The sequence below is a fragment of the Epinephelus lanceolatus genome, chromosome 21, assembly GCF_041903045.1.
Source record: "Epinephelus lanceolatus isolate andai-2023 chromosome 21, ASM4190304v1, whole genome shotgun sequence".
NCBI classification, from domain to species: domain Eukaryota; kingdom Metazoa; phylum Chordata; class Actinopteri; order Perciformes; family Serranidae; genus Epinephelus; species Epinephelus lanceolatus.
Genome location: NC_135754.1, coordinates 39,625,443 through 39,653,097, shown reverse-complemented (window position 1 = coordinate 39,653,097; position 27,655 = coordinate 39,625,443). Strand labels below are relative to the sequence as shown.

The 27,655-nt window shown below is 45.4% G+C and overlaps 1 protein-coding gene across 7 annotated transcripts; it reads left to right on the top strand.

Annotated features, from left to right (window-relative positions):
- The first annotated feature begins 70 nt into the window (after positions 1–70).
- On the top strand, positions 71–27,654 carry fbrs (fibrosin). 7 transcript variants are annotated; one of them, XM_033610538.2, is made up of 18 exons: positions 71–1,863; positions 4,363–4,539; positions 4,852–4,878; positions 5,042–5,071; positions 5,265–5,313; positions 6,422–6,767; positions 6,911–7,146; positions 10,301–10,593; positions 10,719–10,763; positions 10,908–11,006; positions 12,409–12,477; positions 12,656–12,694; positions 13,133–13,204; positions 13,374–13,527; positions 14,701–14,781; positions 14,962–15,045; positions 23,049–23,265; positions 24,638–27,654. In XM_033610538.2, the coding sequence occupies exons 1-18, from the start codon at positions 1,561–1,563 to the stop codon at positions 26,226–26,228; spliced, it is 3,912 nt and encodes a 1,303-aa protein (XP_033466429.1). In that variant the 5' UTR covers positions 71–1,560; the 3' UTR covers positions 26,229–27,654. The 7 variants fall into 7 exon arrangements, with proteins under 7 accessions (XP_033466429.1, XP_033466428.1, XP_033466427.1 ...); XM_033610537.2 differs by having other exon boundaries at positions 12,394–12,477; positions 23,052–23,265; XM_033610536.2 differs by having other exon boundaries at positions 12,394–12,477.
- The last annotated feature ends 1 nt before the right edge of the window (position 27,655 follows it).

The window sequence follows — 27,655 nt, the reverse complement described above, 5'->3', positions numbered from 1 at the left end:
TGCAGCCTTGCAGACTCTGTCCACATGGGGGCAGTGTGCACCAGCAGAGCTCCCGAGCAGCCAGTGTGATGAGTGAGGAAGAAGAGCAGCGCACACAATGCACTGCACGGCTGACAAGGGTTGTGTCTCCCTGATTTTCACGATAAATTTCCAATTCAGTGGAAACTTGTGAAGGGGGCAGCACCGGAGCCGTCCTCCTGTCCTCCGTGTGTACCTGCACTCTGGATTTTTTAGTGAGAATACGACATCTTTGACCGGAAACGTCGGCGAGTGGTCCAACTAATCCTAAAAACATTGGATTACACAGTGAAGGCTGCATGAAGGAGCTGCCCAGCCCAACGGGGGCTTGGCCGACACCCTCGTTTATGGAAATCGACACCGAGGCTTTGATATTTGGGCCTTGATTTTTTTCTTTATGATGGAGGTGGCACGAGAGAAGAGTTGTGTGTAAAGACGCGACGTGTTAGTGTTTAACGGGCGATTGATTGTAAAAGAAAACTCGTATTCTTCCTGCTTCCTCTAAAAAAACTGAAAGGTTCTTGTTTGTGGCTAACAGCTGGATCGGCTAACGCTAGCTAGCCACAGTGCTAACGTTACGTCTTTCTTTTGATGCGAATTCAACCGTTACTAACGGCCATCAGCGTTTGGGCAGGAGAAACGTTTGTTCTCTCGGCTGCGGGATATTAGTTAGCTTCACAGTAAACTGTCCGACGTGTCGGTCTCCCCACACACGTTTTAAGAATATAGTTTTATTCTTAGGTCGCTGGCTGAATATATTGTAACGCATTGAGTTAGCCGTGTACATGCTATCCCAATGAGCATAAGCTAATTGGCATTTACATCATTTTAACTCGAACACACAGCTCGTTTTACTCGTTTTATATTGGGAGTAATTTACAGCAGCTGTCAACAATAACAGTTCATATTAATATAAAATAATGTCCCGGTCAGCGGTGTGTTGATACAACACCGGATCTCTGGGTTATTGGCCTTGCTAACGGACTAGCTAACCGTATCGTTTTTGCTAACAGGCAAATAAATTTGTCAGCGTGAGCAGAAATCTATGAAATCCTTCACGCGGGAGTCGCGTTGAGTAACGCCAGTGTTGGTGTAATCTTCACCCGGACACTGATCCGGAGGCCTGTTCGTCTGTAACACAGCTACACTCGTCTTTTTTTGTTTACATGACTTATGTGGTTATCGGTTGGATTTCATGCTAGGTGGCTAATGCTAGCTTTCTACGAGACACAATCAGCTAATGTGTCCTGACATTTGTGTGTGTGTCGTGGATGTTTTAAATCCCCATGTGGAGCTAACTTTGCGTTCAGGTTCATTGAAATGACACTAAAATTTCGGCGAAAGAAAGGCGCTGGTGCCGATAGACTGTTGTCAGAGGACGGTAAATAATAGCCACTGGTTCCATTAACGCCATTTTAACAGAGGCTCCCTGCGAGGGCCTGTGTGGTGGTGTTGTATTTGCGGTTCGGTGCCCTTCCTCCGGACCGGGACTTGAATAAAGTGCCTTTGGTCTCACTGGAGTTACAGAAGGGAGGACTGAACATGGAGGGCCCGAGCCGGAGCACTGGATTCAGGCAGAGCCGACGGTCCCGTTCACAGCGCGACAGGGAGCGGCGGCGGAGGAGAGTGGACCTGGCCGAGGAGCGGGCCACATCCCTGTCCTCAGGCTCCGAGCGGGAGGCTTGTGGCACCAACAGTGTGCTGGGGCCCGGTGCGAGAGAGTGCCGGCCCGGCTTTGGGAGGCACAGGCCTCCACGTCGGAGGAAGAGAGAGTCTGTGTCCTGCGAGGAAGACATCATTGATGGCTTCGCTATTGCGAGCTTTGTCAGCCTGGAGGCACTGGAGGTAAATATCTGTCTTTCACGTCTGTACACCCATCTGTCAATCAGCTGTCAATCAGCTGTCAATCACCACACAGCTTCACTTGTACACGGCAGTATGAACACGTTGATGGATCACCTTAATATAAAGCTTGACAGACAGTTAGCACAATCACTTCCGCTAATTAATGTAATCAGAACAAAGTTTATCACCAGGTAGGCTGGTGTTTGGTGCATACAATAATCATATTGAAATAAAAATAAAGGCAAGCTACTGCAGAAGTCCAGTACATTAGCACAGAACAGAAAATTACAATAGAAACATGTCAAAGATACCATGACATACTAAAACAAACTGCTGTACAGTTGTGGCAGGATACGCAGACAGTGACAGTAAAGAGAATATGTGCACTGGTCCAAGATGTGCCTTGTAATTGATTGACATTTATGCTTGACTACTTTAATCTTTGTCCTCTTTACTCCTCTTCATCTTGTCAAATCATGCATTTTTCCCCTCCAGCTAAAGGTGGGAAAAAGCTTCAGATTGAACTCCTCAACTCTCGACTCTATTTCCTGTGTGGAGAAAGCAATTGGCTCAGGCCAACCCCAAAGCCCAAGGCGTCCCGCTGATGGGTTCTGGAGAGGCCTCAATTATTCATGTTCTAATTCAGTGAGGTGTTGATGAGCTGCCAAATAGCTTTCAGACTGAGAAAGAACTAATCCACAAGAAAACATTTTAAATGGGTGTAACACCACAGATTGTGTTGTTAACATACTTGGAGCACAATACTTTTCATTCCTAATGTACTCAGGTCAGACAGACAGACAGACAGACAGACAGACAGGCAGGCAGGCAGGCAGGCAGACAGACAGAGCATTGGTCAGTGTGAAGTTTCCACCATGCAGTAAAAGCTGTAACACCAGATATGTGTAGATAATTAAATTGTGTTGTAATGTGACCCAATTGACATTCTGATGAAGAGAATATCTAACATTAGTTAATCAGCCTCCAGGGTGGGTCTGACGGCATTTACCGCATCAGGACAGGAAACCAAATTATTTGTCAGTAGGTTATGTTGCAGAAGTGCCTCTTCATACACTCACAGACAGACGGTTCCACTATTCTCCTGGGTGACTTTATTTTACAGTCAAATCAACCAGTGAATGCCAAGATTGTCGGTCAGTTACTATCTGAAACTGCTAATAGAAAATAATTAAATATACCAGCAAAAAAAGTGTTTTTGGGTGGAATGTGGCAATTTCCTTTTCTGAATTTCTAACTTCCTGCCTGAATTTATTAACAGCAGTAACTGCTTGCAGTTATTCTCTAGAAGATAATTGGATAGAAAAGAAGTAAATAAGAATAATTGTCACCAATTGAAAAGAAAAGCTGAGGTGAGCTTCATGTTGAGTTGCCTCCTCTTCAGTTTATTAATATTTATTAAATTCCAGATGAAGGTATCTATTACAGCTACTGTATTTTTCTTTAATAAACAGCATAATCTTAATAACCTTAAAGAATCCAACCAAACAGAATAATGACAATATGAGACATTATTAAACTCAGTTATTTTTAGTTAATCTGACTTCCATCTGGATTTAAAACCTTCCAGAGTCGTAGTTGAATACACGCAGCAACATCACCTTGTATTCTCCACATGTTATTCCAGTGGATTGCACTTGTTTTATGCATTGGACATATATATTATCACCTATACATCTCTCTCATGACAAACAAACCCTTTTCCATGATGGTTACTTCATCGTTTTTCTCCACAGCTCTCTTGTGCGTTAAAGAAACTCTCTGTACTTAAACTGTCTTTTTTAATGCAAGTCACAGGTTCCCAACCTGTCGCAGCTTTCTGACTCTTTGTAGCCAAGCAAAGGCCATTGCTGACCTCTCATCACAGACTGGTTGTACCTTTTTAATTACTCTGTTACATTTGAATATTTTTTGGGAGGAGACCATACGTTCCAGTATTTCACCAGAAAAGAATAAAACAGAAGAAATAATCTTTTATTTAGCTGATGTGCCTTTTCTTTCTTTTTACCAAAATGTTGATCATCTCACAGCGCTTCAGATTTATCCTCTGACCCCCTGAGGTCGATATGTGGGGCTCGTGTTCTGTCCTTTTATTGTGTCAGAGAGGTGTTGCTTTTCTTTCGAGGTTGTAAGGTGTTTCTATTATTTCTGTTCTTCTATATCTGTAAATGGGCTGGACAGAATATTAGGATCTTATTTTAAAAACAAATGTACCACAACCACTTAACACCTTCTCAAAACACACCATAGAATTGAGTCTACACACAAGCAGCTCAAGTCTCACACAGGCCGCTGTGTTGCATTACATCATTCTGGTGTTTCTATTTTTGCGATCACTCAGAGTAGAAACTACACAGAAATTAGGTCTGTCAGGACATTAATTGGCATGTAGCTGGCCTGTGGTCTTTGCCCTCAGGCATACACATGTCTAGCTTTCTGCTAGACATGTAAACACTGACTATTTTTTTTTGTCTTTATCAGATGGACTGTTCTCTGAAGCCCAGTCAGCGCTCTGATATGCTGGGCCGGAGGAACAAGGGGAAGAGAGGGCCGGAGGAGAACGGTGGAGGGCCGCTGTCAGAGCCCGAGGAGGGAGCCCCGCACAGTTACTCCAGCAGCTGTTGGAACAAGAGCAGAAATAAGAGGAGAAAGATAGAGGTGAAGGGCTTGACTGTTTTGGTCGCATCCACCTTCATCTTGTCGTGTAGGATGTTGAGCTAATTCCTAAACAAATAGTAATGTTTACACTTCTGTCGTGCTGTTGAGCTGTGTATCCTGCCATGAAAATGAGCCACCAGTAAAACTGGTTTACAACTCCTATCATTCAAGGGGGTTTGTCTGTGACGCTGCGCAGGGTGATTCCTTACAACCAGGAATCTAGAAATATTTTACCTTCTTTAAGTAGAATCACTGTAATTGATAAACATTTATTTAAAACCCATTTTAATACTGAATATTCTCTTTTTCTAGGGACACCCTTTGGAAACTGGCTACATTGTAAGTTTGGTTTCTTATCTCATGGTGCACGTGATGCGCTGATGTGTCACTGATGTGTCACTGATGTGTCACTGCCTCACAACACTGAGCAGCATCTCTGATCTAAAACTGAAATATTCTAATAGATGCAAATCTCAACGTTTCTTTTTCTGTCTTCTTTCAGTGTGACACTGAGAGTGATACAGGAGACAAGGTGTGTACTGCTTACCTCTTACTGATGTTAATCGTTGGTCATGAAGGTGTGACACAACAAGATCATTTGTAAAGCTACTTATTTGTTGGGTCTGTTGATGCAATGTTAATACATTATTAGGAACAGCTGATTGATGTGTTGACGTTTGTCGAGTATTAATGAAATGAAATCTTTGTTTTGCGTGTCCATCCAGGCCTCCGACAACGACATGGACCCGGTCTTCACAGTCAGTACGAGGAAAGGTACGAGAAATTCACATGTATTTATGAAACAGTGAACTGATTTCGTCAGTGGTGCCTCACAAGCCTACAGTTAGATGGAAACAGAAAAATACCAAAGGAGCCAGATTGTTTTCAATTCTTGTATCATTACATCTTGATTCAGTGGAACACTGGCACTGAATAATGCACACACACATTAAATGATCAGGAGGCGCAGACTACACTGTGGCTTGAAAGATCAGGGGCTGCTTGCACCAACAGGGCTGTGCCTGGTCTTAGGCTAAGTTGTTCATAACTAACTGTTCTAAGTCTGACCTAGTAGTTAATGCAGGCTGCACCATCCAGCCTTCTTCTCGCTAAGACTGGGCATAAGTGTTATGTCTAGTCCAGAGCACAAGTAAAGTCGAAGTCTTGTCCATTTCTATAAATCAGCAGCCTGAGACACAACAGCCACAAACTTTAAACAGTAACCCACATTAGCTTTTTATCTAACTTACAGACATGAACACGTCTTTTCCGTCACCTCAGCTTGTTGAACAAGTCACCAAACAAACCTGTGGCAGCTTCTAAACTCAGGCCCGTTCAGATGCTGGTTTGGTCCTTACTCGTTAATACCACTGCTAATAACACACTGTCCGTCCATGAGTCGTAAGGTACAGTTTCTCCTTCTGTGTTACCTGTGCAGCTCCATTAGGTTTTGCTTTCTGTTTTCTCCTCCATAATAAATAATAAATTATTAGCTGCACATTAGTGAGACAGTGGCAGACAGCAAGATGGCCACAGTCACACGGATGTCACACTAATGCGCATTGCCAAGACCAGGCAGAGTTCAGGCTAGGCTTGAGTTTTGGTATTCCTTAGTGTGGGTTTAGTCAAAAATCATAATATTCCAATTTACCGACTTTCCTTGGGTCTGTTTCAGACCAGCTCTCAGTGCTCTTGGAGCTTAGGTTTGGGCTCATCTTTTGAACATGTATTTAGATCCTAAATTTGGACTTGTGAAGATTTCTGATCCAGTTTCACATTGTTGGTCCATCTCTGCACATGTTGGATCTCTCACCTTGCTTCTGTCACTCCACACTGTAACGTTCAAAACAGGCAAAATGCTGACTGATGTTCTCGTCTTTAGTTGTGGAGCCCACCCCCTCAAACATGGGCACATCTGTGGGCAAAATCTGCCCACCTCTCCCGGCCCGTTGTGGTGGCGCCTCATGGTTGATGGTGACCCCGAGAGTATCTGGCCTGGAACGAAGTCAGGAGAAAAGCCTGGAGCAGAATTTTCCAGAGCCTGTTTCTTCTTCTACCTCTTCTGCCCCCTTCTCTCGCCTGCCTTCCCCGGTCGCAGCCCCCGGCACGGTCCCCCGGTCCAGCCCGTTCAACGGAAATGGCAGCCGCCACAACGGCAGCCCGCCACTCTCCAAACCCAAACCCTTTACTTTGCCTGGACGATCTCACTCCATCTACAACATCAACAGGTATACAGCAGAAAAGTAAAAAAAAACAACAACAACTATAAATGAATATAAAGATTAAAGTAAAACAAAAAAGATGCTAACTGTGACACAAAAAACTAATTCTGTGATTCATGATTCCTTATTTCTACTTTCTTTCTTCTCAGGAGCAACACCCCTGTCAAACCTCCCTCATCTGCTTCATCTGTCGCATCTTCCTCACCCTCCATGCGCCCCCCGACTCCCTCCACCAGTGTGTCGCTGCCCTACAACAGGGGCTTAGGATCCTCAGGGCCCCTCCGACCCCCATCCCGAGCCAGCTCTGGGGCCTTGTTCACATCCTCACCTGGCCTGCCTCCCCCTCCACCTCTGGTACAAGGTCCTGGCCACTCATCAGCAGCAGGTACAGTCAACAGGAACGCTCCTTCTCACGGCTGTTACAGTCTGTTGGTCAGTTGTAGCTGCTCATGAGAACACAGTGACTAGTATGTTACTAAAATAAACCAAAACCAGACTTCCTCTGGCGGTCATCTGGGTTCGTCTGGGGTGTTGAGGAAGTTGTGTATCGATACACTGAAGTGTGATCATGTCAGAAATGCATTCCTTCTGTTAAACAGAGGCAACATGTTGCACTGTATTGTATTTGGAGACTTGTTAAGAAGCACTTTAAACATGGCAAATGTGTTATTCTTGTGTCTGTTAAAATGAACTCTAGCAAGTGTAACACAGACACTATAATGCAGCAACATTTGGCCCTTCTTTATACTTAAACTGAAAATGTGCCTTGGCAAGTAGTAAAAATGCTTAAGTAATGTAATGAATTGATATAGTTCAAGTGTGTGTGGGTGGAAATGAGTTGCCACTTTTATTGCGATAGTGTATGAGTAAGTTAACGTCATATCCGTTGTAAGAAAAACAAAGCTGAAAGGGGAAATCAGACTCGACAGTCCAAGGATGGACCTGCAGCTGCCTGAATACCAACTCAAATTCAGCCACACCAGCACAAACTGCCAAATCAGTAAACTTTCTGTCGCTGCCCGCTGTTAGTTCTGACGCTTGGGTTTGCACCGGCTGAATTTGAGTTGCTACAGCTGCTCCTGAGTGAGTCTCCAGAGCTTCTAGTCTCCTACCTGTGGGGAGCGGCGGAGGCACTGCAGGATGCTAGCTAGCTTATTCTTGTCTCACTTGAGGCCTGATGAAGAGTGAAAGAGCGGGGTGAGGGGCTGAGTGAATCAATGCACTGGCTCTAAAAGCTCTATAATGGAATAATATTTTACACATCGTGAAAAAGAAAAGAAAAAGGGAAAAGTAACTAAAGGCCAGTGTTGATATTTGGGCAGCCACAAAAATAAATCATTGTTTGGGAAACAGTAGCTTGATAAGCTGGTGCTGCCAGATGTGGCAGTTCACTTGAAAAGAATACTTTTATTCATTCTATTGTTCATGTAAAACACATCTTAGGAAGTAAGTGCAGTTTATTTTATAACACCTTTCACAGAGCAAGGTCACAAAGTGCTAAACTGAAATAAGATTGTTAAAAATAAGGCCATTAAAACAGTTAATGGTTCATTTACCACTTTGTTTGCAGTATTTGATGCTGCTGAAATAAAAGCCAGACGGACTGACTGACACGTTGAGTGTATTGTTTTTAGAAAGGGTCTCTAGAAGGTTATGAATTAACTTCTTCCCATGGTTTAGTATAAAAAGTAAATAAAATCAAAATAAATGGTACTATCGAATCACAATACTTGGCGCCCAAATATCATGATAGTATCATATTAGGAGACAAGCATATCGCCTCAGCCCGAGGGTGTGGTATCAAAACAGAGTGTGTCATTTAACATCCACCAAAAATGTGAATGAAAATAAACATTCATAACTGTTAAAACACAGCTCATGTTGCTGTTGAGACAATATCACAAGACTGTGGCGCAAACATTAGTTACAGATCTCAGAGGCTAAATGTTAGCAACATCCAAAAGTCAAATAAGCTCAAATGCAGTCTAATGACAAGCCTGTAAGTCAGCTAATATTACTCATCTTTACCTACGGTTAGCAAAGTACATGATCAGTCCATATGTTTGGCATATCAGGGACGTGATGTCTGGAGAGGGAAAGGCTGAAGTGGTGGAGAGAAGCTCCAGCTAGAGCTGCAGGACAGAGCTGTTTTGTAAAACCCATAGCTTTCTTGGCAAAATTACTGAACCAGTGTTGGGGGAAATGAGAGCTGTATGTGCTGCCGTTTTTGTGGACAACTCTACAGCGACTCACAGAAAACACACTCCACTGTTTCTCCAAGTTGGAAAATAAAAGACTGACACTTTGTCATCTTCACACGACCAAAAAAAGGGAGAAGTCAGACATAGGTGAGATAAAGTGAGCTGTCTCATGGCAAGATGTTACATAGAGATGAGCCGGCTCAGACCAGAGTCCTGCACTGGGTCCCCGACGGGTACCCGCAAGAACAGCTGATTTGCAGGTGGTTTTTAAAAAAACACATCAGTCATTAGTTCGGTAAACTACAGATAACTATCTTGGTCATTATTTACTCTCTGAGGATCGCCTCCGTTATTTCGCAGTGGTCATTGGTTCAGCTGTTTACACGCGTTTCACCATCTAATAACACAGTTTGTTATTGGACGACAGAATCAACATGGCTGCCACCGTCTAACAAGCGCCGCTTCCAAAACAGTAAATAATTATTTAGGTTTTTGAGAAATAAGTGGATAAAACGTACAGCTATCACTTTATAATGTTTCTGAAGTGTTTCCCTGATGGATTACTTCTCTCCTTGATGGATTCTAAAAACACGTGATGGCTCGTAACTGCTGCACGTCACTCTGGACAGAAAGTAAGTCTATTATTACACGTGTAAAGTTCCTTTACATAGATTAAAAGTTTAAAAGCATTAAACGTAACAAACGAGTGCTTTTACACTCGTATGGGAGAAGAACACAGAGGGTTGATGATGGAGCTGAAGTCAGGTTTTTATGGTGAGAGCTGCTTCATTCAGGTCGTTGTTTACTTACTGGCACCTTAACTGTGGCGATATGCTGTTCAATATTCAGCCAATATGACCCAAAATGATTACTTTAAATCCGGGTTACGGGTCGGGTTTCAACGGGTCGGACCGGGTTGCGGTACTAATTGGCCTGATGCACGGGTTTGCGGTTCGGGTGCGGATTTGTACGTCGCCGGGTCGGGGCGGGGCGGATCTTGAAAACTGGACCTGTGCAGGACTCTGGCTCAGACTCAAAGAGGCCGACTGAGCGGGAGCACAGAGGTTTTGTTGCACCTGTTTTATGATTGGTTTGCAGAATTGTATTATTTTTTTTTTGTAGTAAGTCTGAGCTTAACCATGGCCAGTACAAACCCACTAAATTTACAAAAACTTCAATGACAGCACACTTTGTAGATGCTTACTTTTATGTCTATAAGACCCAGAAGGCTGTTGTGGCTTTGAGTTTCCAGTGGCTTTAAATTCAACAGTTACTCTGTGGAGTTGTGATTTGTTTTACTTTCATTAATTTATTTTCTTTTATTTCCCTCCACTGTAGACCAAGAATTACTGCGTCAGAACTTGAACCCCCACTTCTTGAATTCACAAGAACGCGAGGGCAGACGCAGCGTCCCAGGGGCTGAAAACAATGCAGCAGCTGCAGGCCGCGCCACTCCTGGTGGTCCATCAGCAACGAGCTCCGGACCGGGCTCATCAGGCCGGACGTCTCAGAACCAGCCGAGCATCCCGCACATGGCCTTCCAGTTCCATCAGCACAACCACCAGCACCAACACACGCACACGCACCACTTCACACCCTTCCTGCACCCCACAGCTACCGCACCGCCTCTGGTGAGATGCTCTCTGTTGCTATGCTGAACATCTGTGTCATACTGCAAATTCTAGTGTGGCTGGAATGTGGACCGTATTCATGTGTTTGACAAGTTTTAACCCATACGATGCTTTTTGTCTTTCAGTTTGATAAGTATACAGGCAAAGTGGACGGGCTGTACCGACACCCTGTGAGTACTGTCTGTTTTCTGTCTCATTATGTTGGTGGTGATAATTTACAGAATACTATATAAAACATTTTAAAAGAAATAGATTTAAAGTCTTCAAAACTGCATTGATTTAACTTGTATACATGTTTATGTGTGTCATGGTAGTTCTTCCCACAATACCCGCCGCCTTCAGTGCCGAGTATCCAGCCTGTGATTCCTCCCACTGGGCCTTTCAGCTCCTTGCAAGGAGCATTTCAGCCAAAGGTGTGGAAAAACTCTCTCTACATCTTTGTTTTACTTATTCCTAAGTAGCCCACTAGACGTCACATTGTCAGGGTAAATCTCACATTACCTGGTGTGATTATTGTCTCCATGTTGGTCACAGTGACTGTCCATTTGGTCACCCACACAGGAAGAACACTGATAAAAATGTGAAGTGTTTGATAACAAGAAGGGCTTTCCAGATAATATCACAAGCATTTGAGGGTAATATAGCATTGACTGTGGCTGCACAGTATTGGGGAAAAAATGACACGCTCACTCATTTTCAGGTTGAGTTCAACAGACTTCTCTTGTAGATTAACGTTAGAGTTACCTTTCCAGCCTTGTGGCTACAAACTGTAGTTGGCAGACCGTTGGTTTCTTTAGGCTAACTCAGTTAGCTTTACCCTGGCTCATAGCTTTTACAGTACGGCAATTCAGCAGTGACGAATGGTCCGGGGACGTTGTGATAGCGTTGCATTAAACAGATGCTTTATTTCTTTTGTACAGTGAACAGAAAATCTGGTCCTGTTTCTAGTTGTTAAACTGGAAACTGAGCTGCTGTCGAGGGCTGGTATTGGTACTGTCAATGGAGTGACCCAGTACCAAGTAGTACTGAAATGTCTCCAGTCAAATGAGTCTTACATTGGATCATTTTTGCCCCTGGGGTTTGATCATGTCTTCAGACATGGAGCTGGTCTCCTCCCGGTCAACGTCTGCCTGGTTAGCACGAGCTCACGCAGCAGCAGCAGCAGTTGACACACGCACCACTGAGGCGTTAAACAGTCCCAAAAAACTCTTTAAATCTGTTAAAGACCGTGAGATAATATTAGCAGTGTTATGCTAAAAGTTAGCCCTGTCACTGTGTGTACAGCCTGCGGACTCTCTCAAGTTTACACTTCAGTGGGTCTGCAGCACTTACTGGCCTGGTAACACACACACACACACACACACACACACAGGAGAGTCTCACTTCCCACAGCAAACACCACCACAATTCATCTCATACACATGTAACCTGTCTTAAAGGGAAAGGCATGACCAGTATCACTAGTCATGGAAATTGGGAACTGTACAAGTTTTCCTTCTGTATCAAGCAGCAAGAAAGTTGTAGCATGACGTGTTTGAGTTAATTTGCCGTGACATCTCACTTCCTGCGATGTAACCGTTGTCTATGCCCACACTGCATCATATGGTGTATATATGGTGCACCACTAGCATCAGAAGCACAGAGGCTTCATAATGACTCCACCTTTGTAAACTCATATCCTTACTTAGTTTTCAAAAAGTGATTTCAGAAACTGAAAGAGAGAAGAATGTCAGTTGTTACTCAGACCTGCAGGTCAGTAGGTTATGGCTCATGTGTTGTGTTGTGCTGTGTGTGTGACAGCCTCTTGTCCCTCAGGGAACGGGTCCTGATATAACCGCACGACTTGGGGTTGTGCCTCACCACCTGCAGCCCAAAGACCCCAGGGTAAGGACAACGTGCTCATTCAGAACCTGAAGTTAGAGATGTCCTTCTTTTCTGTTTGCATAAAACTGTGTAGTAGGACAACCAAAGTGTAAGTGAGGATGTGCTGCAACATGGGGCCAGTGATGAAGAGTGAGATATGTGGATTAAAAGTGGTTTTTACACTTGTGTTTTCTTGTAGCTAACTGATCCATTTGGGACATCGTTGAAAGTCAGTAATGTAAGCAAAAATAGATGTTTTTGAATCCCTTTGGCTCCTTAAAATCTTCAGCCTGTTTTACTTTCTCACTGCTTCACTCACTCTTTGCACTAATCTCACTTGTAATCTTGACTGCTACTGGTCTATGCTCTGCCCTTGCACACCCAGTTAGATATTTCAGAAGCCAGAAATTACCACCTGGACAATGTATGTGGTTGTTCTTTCCCCCCGTGATTTTCTTGTGTCCTTGCTTATGCATTTCCATATTCCCAAACTTAGACTGAGCTCTAGCAGGCAACTTTATCTCCAGATGGAAAACATCAACCTTCTGTAGTGGCTAGACGAGATATTTCTAAACCACAGGAAGAACATCTGACTTTGTGTGTAAAGGCTTTAAAGGTGCACATGCAAGATTAATGGAATAACACGGTAAACCCCTGTGATTTTTGTGCTGTGCAGAAACCAGGAAAGTGGTGTGCTATGCATGTATATGTGGCCTGGATGATTCTGAGTCATCAGAAAAAAGTAAAGGTAAGTGCTTCTTAGTGAAATCACAAGTTGTACTTTCTTAGATTGTAAACGTTGTTCATAAAAGATAAAGTAGTTGTGTCCCTGTGAGATATTCACTTGTAAACAGAGAAATAAAAAGTGTTGTCACCACTGTGAACGTCTGATTAACTCTTTTACCCACCTCTGTCAGCTGATGCAGGCTGAACCTCACAAGCTGGACTTCCGTAGTGACCTGCTGGCCCGTCTTCCTGGAGCTGGGGGACTAGGCCCTCTGGGGCCCATGGGAGGAGCCCTGCCTCCCACTCATGATCTGACCAGACCTCCCAGTCTGTTCTCAGCTGCAGGTGCGTGTCTAAATACTTTCGTCTCTTAAATCTGGGGTAGGCAGTTTTCTGGGAAGGCAGAAAAACAGCAGAATTTGCAAATACACCCCCTTGTGCAGCTCTTCTCTTTGTCATAAGCCCCTCCCACCAGGCAAGCATGGGCATGGGCATGGGCATATGCACACACTTCATACAGTCACCTGTGCCAGTAGTAGTCGTTCATAATAATCATCCCGATGCCATTATATAGCAGCAATGCTATGAGAGTTATCATCCTGTTTTCTGTGCAAACTTGTGAAGCCCTTTGAGAGGACACACCGTGATTGGAGGCTCCAGCCAGCTACACGCACGTGAACATGAATCAGCTGCAGCCATGAGCCTTTGGCTCCAGGTGGCACAAGTCTAAACTATTAGCAGCGTTTTCTCTTCATCTCTGAAATGCCTCTCCAATATTGACTCAGGTATTTGGTTTATTTTATTTTATTTGGTTTATTGTCCGTCTCTCTTTTAGACTCTCTCGTTGATAATTCAATCTCTCTTTTTTTGGTTTGCTGTGCAGTGTAGGCAGTTTGTTTCCAATGGTGGGTTAGCAAATTTGTTTGCAGGAGTTTTGGCCATTGAATCAGGCTCTCACCATCTGAAGGGATTTGTAGAACAGCCAAAAGGAACGCCCTCTCTGTGAAATGATCTGTGATCCGCCAGAGTCTCCTGTCACGGGCTACATTTTCCAAAGCCTGAGAACAGATCCAAGAGGAGGTGCAGAAGTCTAGTGTTCTCTCAGACCGCTTGAATTACAATATGCTCAAAGTTTACTATGGGATTTTTGCCCAATGATGCCAAAACAAACCCTGCCTACCCCAGCGTTAAGAACAGCTGACAGAATGTGAATTTATTGTTGTAGTGTAATGTTCTGCATTACTGAGAGATGATATTCATATTTAGACTTTGTAGGATATTTTCCCCTTAGTGTTGTATTTTAGTATTTTACACCTGCACACAAGATTTTATGTAATTTCTTAAAGAACTCATCAATTCCTTCTCTCACCACGCGTCATTGCGTTTTGATTGGCCCTGTCCTCACATCCCTGAGGTTTGACAGTATTGCCATGTTGAGTCACAGCATTACATGTGTGAGTAGCTTGAGTTGATAAGTCGTGACATTTTCTTTATTTTACTACTACTTGTTTCCCTCAGGGGCAGTCAATCCGTCCTCAGCTCCTTTCATCTCCCCATCAGCGCCCCACTCCTCTTTCCTCACACCGACTGCACACTTGGGTAAGAGCAGCTTCTGTAACCATATTGTGCACTACAGCCAGTGTCTGGCACTTTGATTCACTCCAGATTTTACTTTGACCATTCATAAATAAATGAAACAAGGTTGTTTGTTGAGTTTCCATTATGTTAAGTGTAGCTACAGTTGTGACGCAGTATTTTTAACGTTAACTTGTGTTTTAGATCCGTATGGCCGATCCCCACCCTTCACCCCACTGGGAGCTCTTGGTTCTGGTGCCTTTGGAGGACTTGGAAGCCCAACGCTGGGTCAGTATTACTGTATATCTATTCTTAAAACGCAAGACTTGCGGGTTAGTTTCAGAAATGTTCAAACGTCTGTCTTAATACAGTCATCACACGTCGTGTATGCTGAAAGAGTAAGTGGGCATTGAGGCCATAAACATGAGGCTGCACTGGTGCTGGTGTGCAGCTTCAGGTGCCTGTCAAACAATGAAATGTGATTCACCAAGTTTGCTTTGTGCAACAGATCTGTGAGTTTGAAGGCTTATCAGATGCCAAAACATGCGCAGTGATTTAAAATACTAGCAGACTGAATTTTACAAGCGGCCGCATGACATCACGTTTTATCTTTCAATCACGAGGTAAGCTGTTGAAATACGGTGCCCACGTTTTTGTCCAGTGTTCTGTTGGCCTCTGCAGCACCTCACCAAATGATGTCTCATTATGTTGCATCTATAGAACCAGTAGTTGTTAGATGACACCCCTGCGTTAGCGTCCCTGCTGAGTTATCGCACTGGCTTGATGCAAATTAAGGAGGAGGCTGTGTTCTTTCACACAGGGCTCAAAGATATTGTTATGTAACATTAATATGTCAACAACTTGACCAAACAGTATTCCAAATATTTCTTGTTGTACTCAAACCCAGAGAAATCCGCAATTTTATTCAAGGTAATTGAGCGTTTCATTTGGTCGCCTGTCAATGGCGTCACATCTCCTTTACCCCCTCTACTTGCTCTAAGTTCTGGGGAAACACATTAAAGACCAGATGGTATGTTGTAGTGAGGTAGGCCTTAAACAATGTCACAGCATCATACTCATTACAGGTAAAACAGCATTTTTATGTCACACTATGATGTGCTACTATGACATGTCAGCTGATGCGTATGGTAAATTTGTGCTGTTAGAATAACTTTATAAGCTCACTGATCATTGTTTGAAGTTGTTTTGACCCCTGATAACAGCGCTGGGCTGCTCAGTGATTGAATTCCTTACCTAATGTGAGCAGTAACTGTGAATAAACACAACATGAATGAAACTTAACTTTAATACATTAACTCGTCCGTGAACATAATTTCTACCTGAGACAGGTCAGACAGATTGTCATTGGCAAAAGAGGTGTTAAACAGTTATGTCTCCTTCACACTGCTTCACAATGTCTTCAAAGTCTGTCTTAAGTTATTGTTTTGATCGAGAGAATCTTATTGACAAAAATGACATACTGTGTTGAAGACAGCTTTATTGGCCGTCACAATCCATAATCCCTCAGTTCAAAAATGCGTTCTAAAGTTTAGCTGATGCTGATATGGGGCTTTAGCAGTAAAGAGAATCAAATCAAGTCCTCTTTTTGTTGTATACTGGCAACAAATGTGGATCCAGCCACGAGAAAGTACCTTCCCGCCACGACTCACAGAGGAAATGCTTCGTGGGGAAGCACACAGATGGAATTTGTACTGCTACTCCTGTAGGTGCTCTGTTGGGAAAACTCCGACTGTTGACGCCTCATATTTGCATCTGCAGAGATTTACAGTACAGTGGCATTAACAGGGATCACGTCACAGCCAGTGTGGACAGGAGCAATAACTACTGTAAGCAATGAATCAACATACATTTGGCATAATGAACTTTGTATTAAACCTATCCTTTCAGTGTCACTGCACTGACACAGCTCCGTCGTTACTGGCAGTTACAGTATAAACACGTGTTAAAGGGTAGTCAAGGTTTGTGATTACAACCCGTCACAGTAATATTCTGAATTAATGAAAAGTTCAGTGGTTGCCTTCGATTAAGTCAAAGAAAAGAACGTGTGTGGGCAGAAAACAATTAGTCCTCTCTCACCCACGTAGTGCAATATTTAGTGTTATTTAAATTCATAAATCGGTAACACAGTTGTCTGAGTGGGTGAATATCATAAAACACACAACCTGGCACATATACTGTGATCGGAGAGGCTCTCCTTATTCTGCTGATGAGACATAATGATGCACTTGTTGCGGCTTGTCAAGTCGCACCTTTGCTGCTTCGCCACTTAAGTCTGTTCAAAACAGAATAAGTGATGCATTTTTACAGCATGGCTGTGGTTTACATGCAGGTCGGCATGAGCCCACAGCTGTAACTCTGGCTAGCTAATTTGTTGGGGGGTGTTTGGTACTCCATAGACACATCTTTGTTGCAGAATTCTTAGGATCAAAATAACGATTTGCAAAAAAAGCTCATACATTAATACCATAAAGGACAGACGTAAACATCTGCAATTTAAATTTTGTAATGAAATCATTTATTACTACAGATTATTGTTGATTTAGCAGCTAATTGTAAGTGCTGTTAAAGGAAGGAGTTAATCAACTGTACATGTACATTCTACAGCTCCTGTGGTTTGGGTTGTACAGCTAACTGTTAGCAGTAATGAAAACAGGAACTGGGGGAGGCGGCTGCTAGTTATCTTCCTCTTGTGCTAATATGAATGGACAATTCACAGTGAGCAAGAAGAAGCGAGAATCAAACACATATTGTGTTGTGAGTGTTTATTGGGATGGGGCAGTCGTGCATGGTGTAACTGTAGGACTTGAGTAGCCTTCAACAGAATCCTCACAAAATAAGTCTTGACATATCGGCCTTCTCAGAATTCTCTCACTAACTCTGAACAACTTCAGTGGATATTTTGTGAGGAGCATGTTTCCTTTCTTCCTTTACTACTACCAGCGCAGCTTTGATCTACGTCTGGGTATTGTTTGATTTTTTTTTTTTTTTTTTTTTTTTTTTTAAATCCTGCTGCTCATATATATTCTTGAGGTTTTTGATCCAATAATCAAAACAGTACATTTTTGCTGGCGACATTCCTTCATGTTTTTCTCCCAAAACATGTTCAGATGCATCTGGATTACAGCATCTTCTGTGCAAGCAGCCATACAGGAACTTATCCTAAATATATGCAGTGTAAAATTTACAAAATTATTTTGGGAAATCAGGAATTATCTGATTTAGTACGTAAACAAGACTAAAAATGTGCCTGTGCACTCAGTGTAGTAACTTTAGCTACCTGACAGTCTTTGTTACTCTAACACAAGCTGCTTAGCAGAAAGATTTGAGATTAAATACTCTGAACTTGTCTTTACTTTGGCCAAGAATATTGTTTGTCATCACTCACACCTCAGCTGTCATTAGTTGCCTCTATGCTTCCTGTTCAAGACAGGAATTTTGCAGTGTTCGCTGTTCTTTACAAAAGGTACGATCGCGGACAGAGTTGTCTCGCCTTAAAGCTGGCAGCGGAGGTAGAAACAGCGCTAAATGAACGTCTGTGTAAAAGGGACAGAGGATGAGCTCAGCCACCTCAGCGACTGTGCGTAACACTTATCGCTGTTAGTGTTTATAAAGCGCTGTGGATGTGTATGTTTTATCTCACAGTAGAGGGCGCTCTGGTTGTGTCACATGTCGTGCCGTCACACCTCTTTAGCCTCCAGTATGGCAGCATGCTATTCATGTTTCCAGGAGACACACCCTTTTTTCTTTTATAATACTACCTTGTCAACAGAAAGAACATGTTGATGATGACCTGATAATGCTTTACCGTCAAGCCACAGTGTTCAAAACATATTTTCACTGGCGGCCTCCATTTTCTCACGTCTGCACAGATATCTCTCACATGACGAGATCTAATTTTGTTCATAGTCTCGATGGGTAAGAAGGAAAACATTAAAACTCTTCAGAAAGAAAGAGAATAAGAGAAGTAATATTAAATTTATACACTTGCTTATTTGATCATTTATGGATTAAATCTCATTTAAAAATGTTCTTTTTAGATTGTGAAAAATATATAATTAGATATATTACAGAATGTTGACTATAAATGAAGTTATTCTTAAATGTATTGATTTCTGTTTTGGTAAAATATAAGAGACTAGAAGGGGCAGCAGCTGAGTTCAGAGGTATGAGAGTGATCACTAAACTCGTTTAAGTGGTGGATGAGCTTTCTATAGGGCAGGTGACTCCTGCTGAATGTTAGCACTCAAATGACCACCTGTGGGTCCTGGGGACTCACTACTGTACACTGACCACCTGTGGGTCCTGGGGACTCACTACTGTACACTGACCACCTGTGGGTCCTGGGGACTCACTACACTGACCACCTGTGGGTCCTGGGGACTCACTACTGTACACTGACTACCTGTGGGTCCTGGGGACTCACTACTGTACACTGACCACCTGTGGGTCCTGGGGACTCACTACTGTACATTGACCACCTGTGGGTCCTGGGGACTCACTACTGTACACTGACCACCTGTGGGTCCTGGGGACTCACTACACTGACCACCTGTGGGTCCTGGGGACTCACTACTGTACACTGACTACCTGTGGGTCCTGGGGACTCACTACTGTACACTGACCACCTGTGGGTCCTGGGGACTCACTACTGTACACTGACTACCTGTGGGTCCTGGGGACTCACTACTGTACACTGACCACCTGTGGGTCCTGGGGACTCACTACACTGACCACCTGTGGGTCCTGGGGACTCACTACTGTACACTGACTACCTGTGGGTCCTGGGGACTCACTACTGTACACTGACCACCTGTGGGTCCTGGGGACTCACTACTGTACACTCACCACCTGTGGGTCCTGGGGACTCACTACACTGACCACCTGTGGGTCCTGGGGACTCACTACTGTACACTGACTACCTGTGGGTCCTGGGGACTCACTACTGTACACTGACTACCTGTGGGTCCTGGGGACCCACTACACTGACCACCTGTGGGTCCTGGGGACTCACTACTGTACACTGACTACCTGTGGGTCCTGGGGACTCACTACTGTACACTGACCACCTGTGGGTCCTGGGGACTCACTACTGTACACTCACCACCTGTGGGTCCTGGGGACTCACTACACTGACCACCTGTGGGTCCTGGGGACTCACTACTGTACACTGACCACCTGTGGGTCCTGGGGACTCACTACTGTACACTGACTACCTGTGGGTCCTGGGGACTCACTACACTGACCACCTGTGGGTCCTGGGGACTCACCACACTGACCACCTGTGGGTCCTGGGGACTCACTACTGTACACTGACTACCTGTGGGTCCTGGGGACTCACTACTGTACACTGACTACCTGTGGGTCCTGGGGACTCACTACTGTACACTCACCACCTGTGGGTCCTGGGGACTCACTACTGTACACTCACCACCTGTGGGTCCTGGGGACTCACTACTGTACACTGACCACCTGTGGGTCCTGGGGACTCACTACTGTACACTCACCACCTGTGGGTCCTGGGGACTCACTACTGTACACTGACCACCTGTGGGTCCTGGGGACTCACTACTGTACACTGACTACCTGTGGGTCCTGGGGACTCACTACTGTACACTGACCACCTGTGGGTCCTGGGGACTCACTACTGTACACTGACTACCTGTGGGTCCTGGGGACTCACTACTGTACACTGACCACCTGTGGGTCCTGGGGACTCACTACTGTACACTGACTACCTGTGGGTCCTGGGGACTCACTACTGTACACTGACCACCTGTGGGTCCTGGGGACTCACTACACTGACCACCTGTGGGTCCTGGGGACTCACTACTGTACACTGACCACCTGTGGGTCCTGGGGACTCACTACACTGACCACCTGTGGGTCCTGGGGACTCACTACTGTACACTGACTACCTGTGGGTCCTGGGGACTCACTACTGTACACTGACCACCTGTGGGTCCTGGGGACTCACCACACTGACTACCTGTGGGTCCTGGGGACTCACTACTGTACACTGACTACCTGTGGGTCCTGGGGACTCACCACACTGACCACCTGTGGGTCCTGGGGACTCAACAGACTGACCACCTGTGGGTCCTGGGGACTCACTACTGTACACTGACTACCTGTGGGTCCTGGGGACTCACCACACTGACCACCTGTGGGTCCTGGGGACTCACTACTGTACACTCACCACCTGTGGGTCCTGGGGACTCACTACTGTACACTGACTACCTGTGGGTCCTGGGGACTCACTACTGTATACTCACCACCTGTGGGTCCTGGGGACTCACTACTGTACACTGACTACCTGTGGGTCCTGGGGACTCACTACTGTACACTGACTACCTGTGGGTCCTGGGGACTCACTACTGTACACTCACCACCTGTGGGTCCTGGGGACTCAATACTGTACACTCACCACCTGTGGGTCCTGGGGACTCACTACTGTACACTCACCACCTGTGGGTCCTGGGGACTCACTACTGTACACTCACCATCTGTGGGTCCTGGGGACTCACTACTGTACACTGACTACCTGTGGGTCCTGGGGACTCACTACTGTACACTGACTACCTGTGGGTCCTGGGGACTCACTACTGTACACTGACTACCTGTGGGTCCTGGGGACTCACTACTGTACACTCACCACCTGTGGGTCCTGGGGACTCACTACACTGACCACCTGTGGGTCCTGGGGACTCACTACTGTACACTGACCACCTGTGGGTCCTGGGGACTCACTACACTGACCACCTGTGGGTCCTGGGGACTCACTACTGTACACTGACTACCTGTGGGTCCTGGGGACTCACTACACTGACCACCTGTGGGTCCTGGGGACTCACTACTGTACACTGACTACCTGTGGGTCCTGGGGACTCACTACACTCACCACCTGTGGGTCCTGGGGACTCACTACTGTACACTGACCACCTGTGGGTCCTGGGGACTCACTACTGTACACTGACCACCTGTGGGTCCTGGGGACTCACTACTGTACACTGACCACCTGTGGGTCCTGGGGACTCACTACTGTACACTGACTACCTGTGGGTCCTGGGGACTCACTACTGTACACTGACTACCTGTGGGTCCTGGGGACTCACTACTGTACACTGACCACCTGTGGGTCCTGGGGACTCACTACTGTACACTGACCACCTGTGGGTCCTGGGGACTCACTACTGTACACTGACCACCTGTGGGTCCTGGGGACTTACTACTGTACACTGACTACCTGTGGGTCCTGGGGACTCACTACTGTACACTGACTACCTGTGGGTCCTGGGGACTCACTACTGTACACTGACCACCTGTGGGTCCTGGGGACTCACTACTGTACACTGACCACCTGTGGGTCCTGGGGACTCACTACTGTACACTGACCACCTGTGGGTCCTGGGGACTCACTACTGTACACTCACCACCTGTGGGTCCTGGGGACTCACTACTGTACACTGACTACCTGTGGGTCCTGGGGACTCACTACTGTACACTGACCACCTGTGGGTCCTGGGGACTCACTACTGTACACTCACCACCTGTGGGTCCTGGGGACTCACTACTGTACACTGACCACCTGTGGGTCCTGGGGACTCACTACTGTACACTGACTACCTGTGGGTCCTGGGGACTCACTACTGTACACTGACCACCTGTGGGTCCTGGGGACTCACTACTGTACACTCACCACCTGTGGGTCCTGGGGACTCACTACTGTACACTGACTACCTGTGGGTCCTGGGGACTCACTACTGTACACTCACCACCTGTGGGTCCTGGGGACTCACTACTGTACACTGACTACCTGTGGGTCCTGGGGACTTACTACTGTACACTCACCACCTGTGGGTCCTGGGGACTCACTACCTTGACAGCCTACAAACATCAGTGGTGTGTTATGACCTATTGATCGTAGGCCAAATAAATTTCAATTTAAACTGATAATTCAGCAACAACCAACTTGTTGATTAACATTTCCTTTGTACATGCTGCAACAAAAGGTGTTCAAGCCATGTGAGCAAATTTAGTTTAGTTTAGTTTCACATTTAAAAATGGATCTGTGTCACTTCAGAGTTTTTACTGTTGAACTTTGAACTTGAAAGAGCTGTGACATGATACTTAGGCTCACCAGGGTAATATTAGATGCTAACAACAAAGCACAGAGATTTTACTTCCACGATAGCTGTAGCAGTAAAATATTTAATTTAAATGCTGCTGTTTTTTTATTTCCCTAACAAAGAATATATGTTTCTGGTTCGCAGCAGGATCTGTGTTTGGCCCCAAAGATTCACCAGCGAGTGTCGTCGGAGGCCTGTCCACGCCCAACCATCATGACCCATGGAACCGTCTACACGGCGGTCAGTCTGGGTTCCCTCCTGGCCCCAGCTGGGCGAAGGGGCCAGACAAGCGGGATGAGAGGGATCGAGCGAAGGACGTGGAGAGGAGAGACGTTCCTCACATCAAGGATGAAAAGGACAGGTATGGCGTTCAGCTGATTTTAATACTGGAATCGATTTGATTTAATTAAGATGCTGTGGTATTAGTCTGCAGTTAATACCCACGTTACCCTGGGCAGTGCTGTGATCACAATCTGACAGTGAGACAGGGACCTGTCAGCTCACAAAAACAAATCCACACTAAAACAAAATACAAAATGTCAACAATTCTGTCATGTCTACAACCCTTTACTGATATAAGTGTGACAGTGTATACATTTGCATTGCTGCAGGTTACACATACACATTTTTTATGTGTCTGAAAATTAATTTGTTGCTTGTAAATTAGATGAGATCATAGCTACAGTAGGTCTTTACAGGAATGCCCACAAAAAGTCACATTCTTTTACACCAAGGGGGAAAACCAAGCATTTGCTACATGCTGAAAAGTTTCTCTGCATCTCAAATGAACTTAAAATCAGTGTTTCCCTTGTTTTTGTGTCTCTGCGACTAATGTGAACAACCTCTTTTGATATTGGCCCAGTGTTGACTCAGACAGTAGTGTCTAGTCTGCAGTGTGACATGTTCACACCGTCAGTTTACATCCACTAAAATAACTTGTTTTTGCTACTGACAGGCTTAGATTATTATCATAAGTTTAGAAATGACAAGATTATCAGAATGATCCCTACAGAGATAGACCTTTTTGTTAAAGAGTAGGATTCTTTTCATCAACCAGCCACAAAATCACTATCGTCAAACCCGCCAGACTCCATTTAAATAAAGTTATTTTATCATCGTTATTCACACCTCATTCAGAGACAACGGAGACAAAATAAAACTCACAGAAGCCGTCTTGGTTCATCTTTCCACTGTTCCAGTCATCACCAAATCTGATGTTGTTTAAATTAACCCTCATTTCAGCCAGTTAGGTGAAGTGAAAACATGCTGCCTCTATACACACTAAAATTACTGATTATTTAAGTGGAGCCTGGTGATTTCAGGGTAACGGTGAGTAACTGTCACCAGTCATGTATGGAATTCACTAAAACATGGTAGTCTATTCCACAGTAGCATTTATAGCTGTAGGGCATTGATATTAAGGAAACTTTAATGAGATCTATTTTCTAAATTTTATTTATTTGTATATTTTTTATTTTCTCCTTTTTAATATAGGATTTAATTGATTGGTCGACCAAAATGTGACAAAGCTTATGAACCATTCAATAAAATGCTAATTACAAAAATAGGTGTTACTGCTGCCAGTTAAAGCTTCTGTTATAAATCCATCTGTTATATACTGTTTATGTTTTTATAATTTACATCTAAAACCATGTAGTTGAAGTGATACACATGAGGATTGGTGTGAACGCTTCCCACTGTCGAACTGTTGTTGTGCACGTTATGTTTTGCAGAGACAACATGCTGTATGGCCGACAACCTGTGAGAATGTCTCCAGTTGCCCCTCCCTTCAAACCCCGCAGTAACACCCCAGTGTCCCACATTAATGGCCACAGTAGCGCCCTGGGGGGCAGCGGTGGGCCTATTGAGGACCTGACACGCAGCTTGAACAGAGACAGAGACCGTGAGCGAGACAGAGACGGGGATAAGAGGCCGCTGCCAACAGTGTCTTCACGGGGGCCTCCTCTTGGCTCTTCATCTTTAGTAGCAGATAGAGACAGACCACGGTCTTCCTCATCTTCTGTGCTCACTACTCCCCCGCCCTCCAACCGCTCAGCCCCGTCCCCGATGGACCTTTACCCCCGCCCGATGGCTCCAACAGCACATAGCCTCCACAACGAACCCTCACACTCCCAAAGAGACGGTAACCTCCCTTCTTCCTCCGCAGCTTCTGCCTCAGTCACTTCTTTGTCTCAGGCCAAGAAGTCTGACCGGACCACAACACCCGTCTCCAAACCTCCGTTGCTTCTCCCTCCAGTCAAAGTCAAAGAGGAGCGGAAGGAGGAGCCGGAGCATATCCCCATCACCCTGCCTCCCCCAGCACCCAACCACAGCTTTGACCGCCCCAACAGCCATCCGCACCACCCTCGTTCTGGTACCCCTTCCTCTTCCTCTCTATCGCTCACTCCCACTCCTGGTGTTCCCCTCATGCCACCCACTCCAAACCCTTCTTCTCACCTTTCCCTGCTGGACCGCTCCAGGGCCATTGAAGCGTATCTGGGGAGCACAGGCGCTGCGGGTTTGGTAATGGGCCCAGGAGGAGACCGTTTCCACCACGGCCCAGGCCAAGGACCATCACAGGGTCCACACAGCTTCACGTGGGACCCCTGGAGGGAGCTGGCAGCTCAGCAGCAACATCAGCATCGTAGAGAAGCTTTGGCACTTCGCTCAGACCCTCACCTAGCCCTGCGATCCGATCCACATTTGGCCCGACTGCTCCAGCATCAGCGCCTTCTGGAGGCAGAGAGGGTTGCGGCTGTAGCAGCTGCAGCCGCAGCAGCCAACCCTCACCACCCTCCGACATCTACCTCTTCTGCCTCCACCTCTGCTGTCCGCCAGGAGTTCGGCCTAATGGCCCCTCACTTTGACCGCCCTCCTCACCTCGGACCCCCAGGAGGAGGACTGATAGATGAGGAGCAGCGGGCCCAGATCCTGAGGGAAGACTTTGAGCGGGCTCGCTACTTTGGGATGCACCCACACATCCCCACTGGCCCTCACCTCTCGAGCCCCTCTCATGCTGCTACTGCCGCCCACCTGGAGCAGCTCCACCCTGGCCTTCTCTCCCACTCGCTCCCCCACGGAGCCTCTCCTGCTTCCCAGCACCACGCTGGCCTCTTCGCCCGTCTCGGCCATCTAAACCCCCACCACGTGCCCAACGGCATCCTGGCAAAAACCCCTGCAGGCTTGGTGGGAGCTCTGGCGGTGGGGGCACCGCCTCCCCTCATTCCGTCCATCACCAGCCGGTCGTCCACACCTCCCCGTAGACTTGGAGGGCCAGGTGAGCTGGCACTGTACAGCTCCCACAAAGACGGAGAGTCCAGATAGTACAGGGACTACACTGGAGGAGATTAAGGGAAATGTCAGGATCACTGTGCTGCTCTCAACCTGCCCCCTATTCCTCTTGCAGACTACTAAACCCTGCCCTCCCAGTCACACAACCAAACCAGCTCCAGCCCCCTCCCCCAGGAAGGGTAACCATGACTGGCTGGAGGTGATGGTAGGGAGGGAAATGCAAGACTCATCAGTGTGACTTGGAATATGCGCAATGGTTCTGTCAGTGCAATTTAAAGGTACATGGTTTCTGTGCATCATTGGTGTATTTTTATTTTATACTGCCTGTTGGTTATTACAGTGGTGGATTTGGAAAGCTGTAGGAAGAGGACAGCTCTTCTTTCATTGGTCAGGTGAATTATGATCCATGCTCTTCAGCAAGCCTTTTTCCGGGTGGATTGGAAATGACTTCCAGAGGGATGTACACTGTGAAATCACGTCAAGGGTTCATCCTCAGCTTGGTTAACTCATGGGATATTATTACAAAGCCTTCCTCTACATGAATCAACCCTGATTAGGTGGATGAGGGTTATTTTAGAAATACAGTGGTAAAGTGGTGCTTTCTGTTCTGTCTTTGTGTCTTCTTGTCATTGTGGAAAGACAGATTATTGATGAGATCATTCTAATGAAGATCGGTAAGCATCGCACCTCAGTTTCCTGCTTTACCCCAAAAATTGAACCCCTCAGCTTCACTCATAATGAGATTCAACCTTTTTCTTTGGCTATTATTGTTTTTGTTTTCAAAGGATGAATGGCGAAATGAACTGTGCTACACTGTGTGAGTGAACACAGAACTTTAGAGCTTCCTGTAACTGTTTCCCACTCTCCTCTTGACTATATGAGCAGGACCAGATTATAGTAGTCTAGAGAAATTGCCTTTGTAATTATTATTCTTAACATTAATTATCTTCTATAATAATAAATATATTCACTGTTATGTTATTTGTCTTTGTTTCGGGTATCAACCAGTACTCTCTCACCAGGTAGTAATCTGTTTCAGAAGACAAAGCATAAAGGCTCGCGTCACAGGAAACTGTTTCGATGCTTGTGAACATTAAGCCGTCTCCATCGCAGCCTCCAGCCTCGTCATGGATCTCATCTACGACTTTATTATGCTGAGAGGGAGGTTTGCCTGTGTGTCATTGGTTGTGTGTTATATCCATTTGGGACTATGGGAGCCTTGTACATTGAACTGTCGAGTTGTTTCATCAATAAAAATAAGTTATATACATGGATAAGTGGGACATCTGCTGAAGAACTGAAAAAAAAAAATATAAGGACTTGTGTCACAAGACAAGTAAACAGTGGGTATCCTGAGAGGGAAAAGACTGGGTCGATTATTTTAATATGACCATTTTATACCTTTCAAACCCCTCCCCTAGAGACCACAAAGATTAATTATTAAATGAATTGTTGTTTAC

Excerpts from the sequence above, each read along its gene's own strand:
- fbrs (XM_033610536.2), top strand. The coding sequence starts at position 1,561 with ATGGAGGGCCCGAGCCGGAGCACTGGATTCAGGCAGAGCCGACGGTCC. Across the intron at positions 5,314-6,421 it reads CACAGTCAGTACGAGGAAAG|TTGTGGAGCCCACCCCCTCA; the intron begins GTACGAGAAATT and ends TCTCGTCTTTAG. Across the intron at positions 13,205-13,373 it reads GTCATCAGAAAAAAGTAAAG|CTGATGCAGGCTGAACCTCA; the intron begins GTAAGTGCTTCT and ends CACCTCTGTCAG.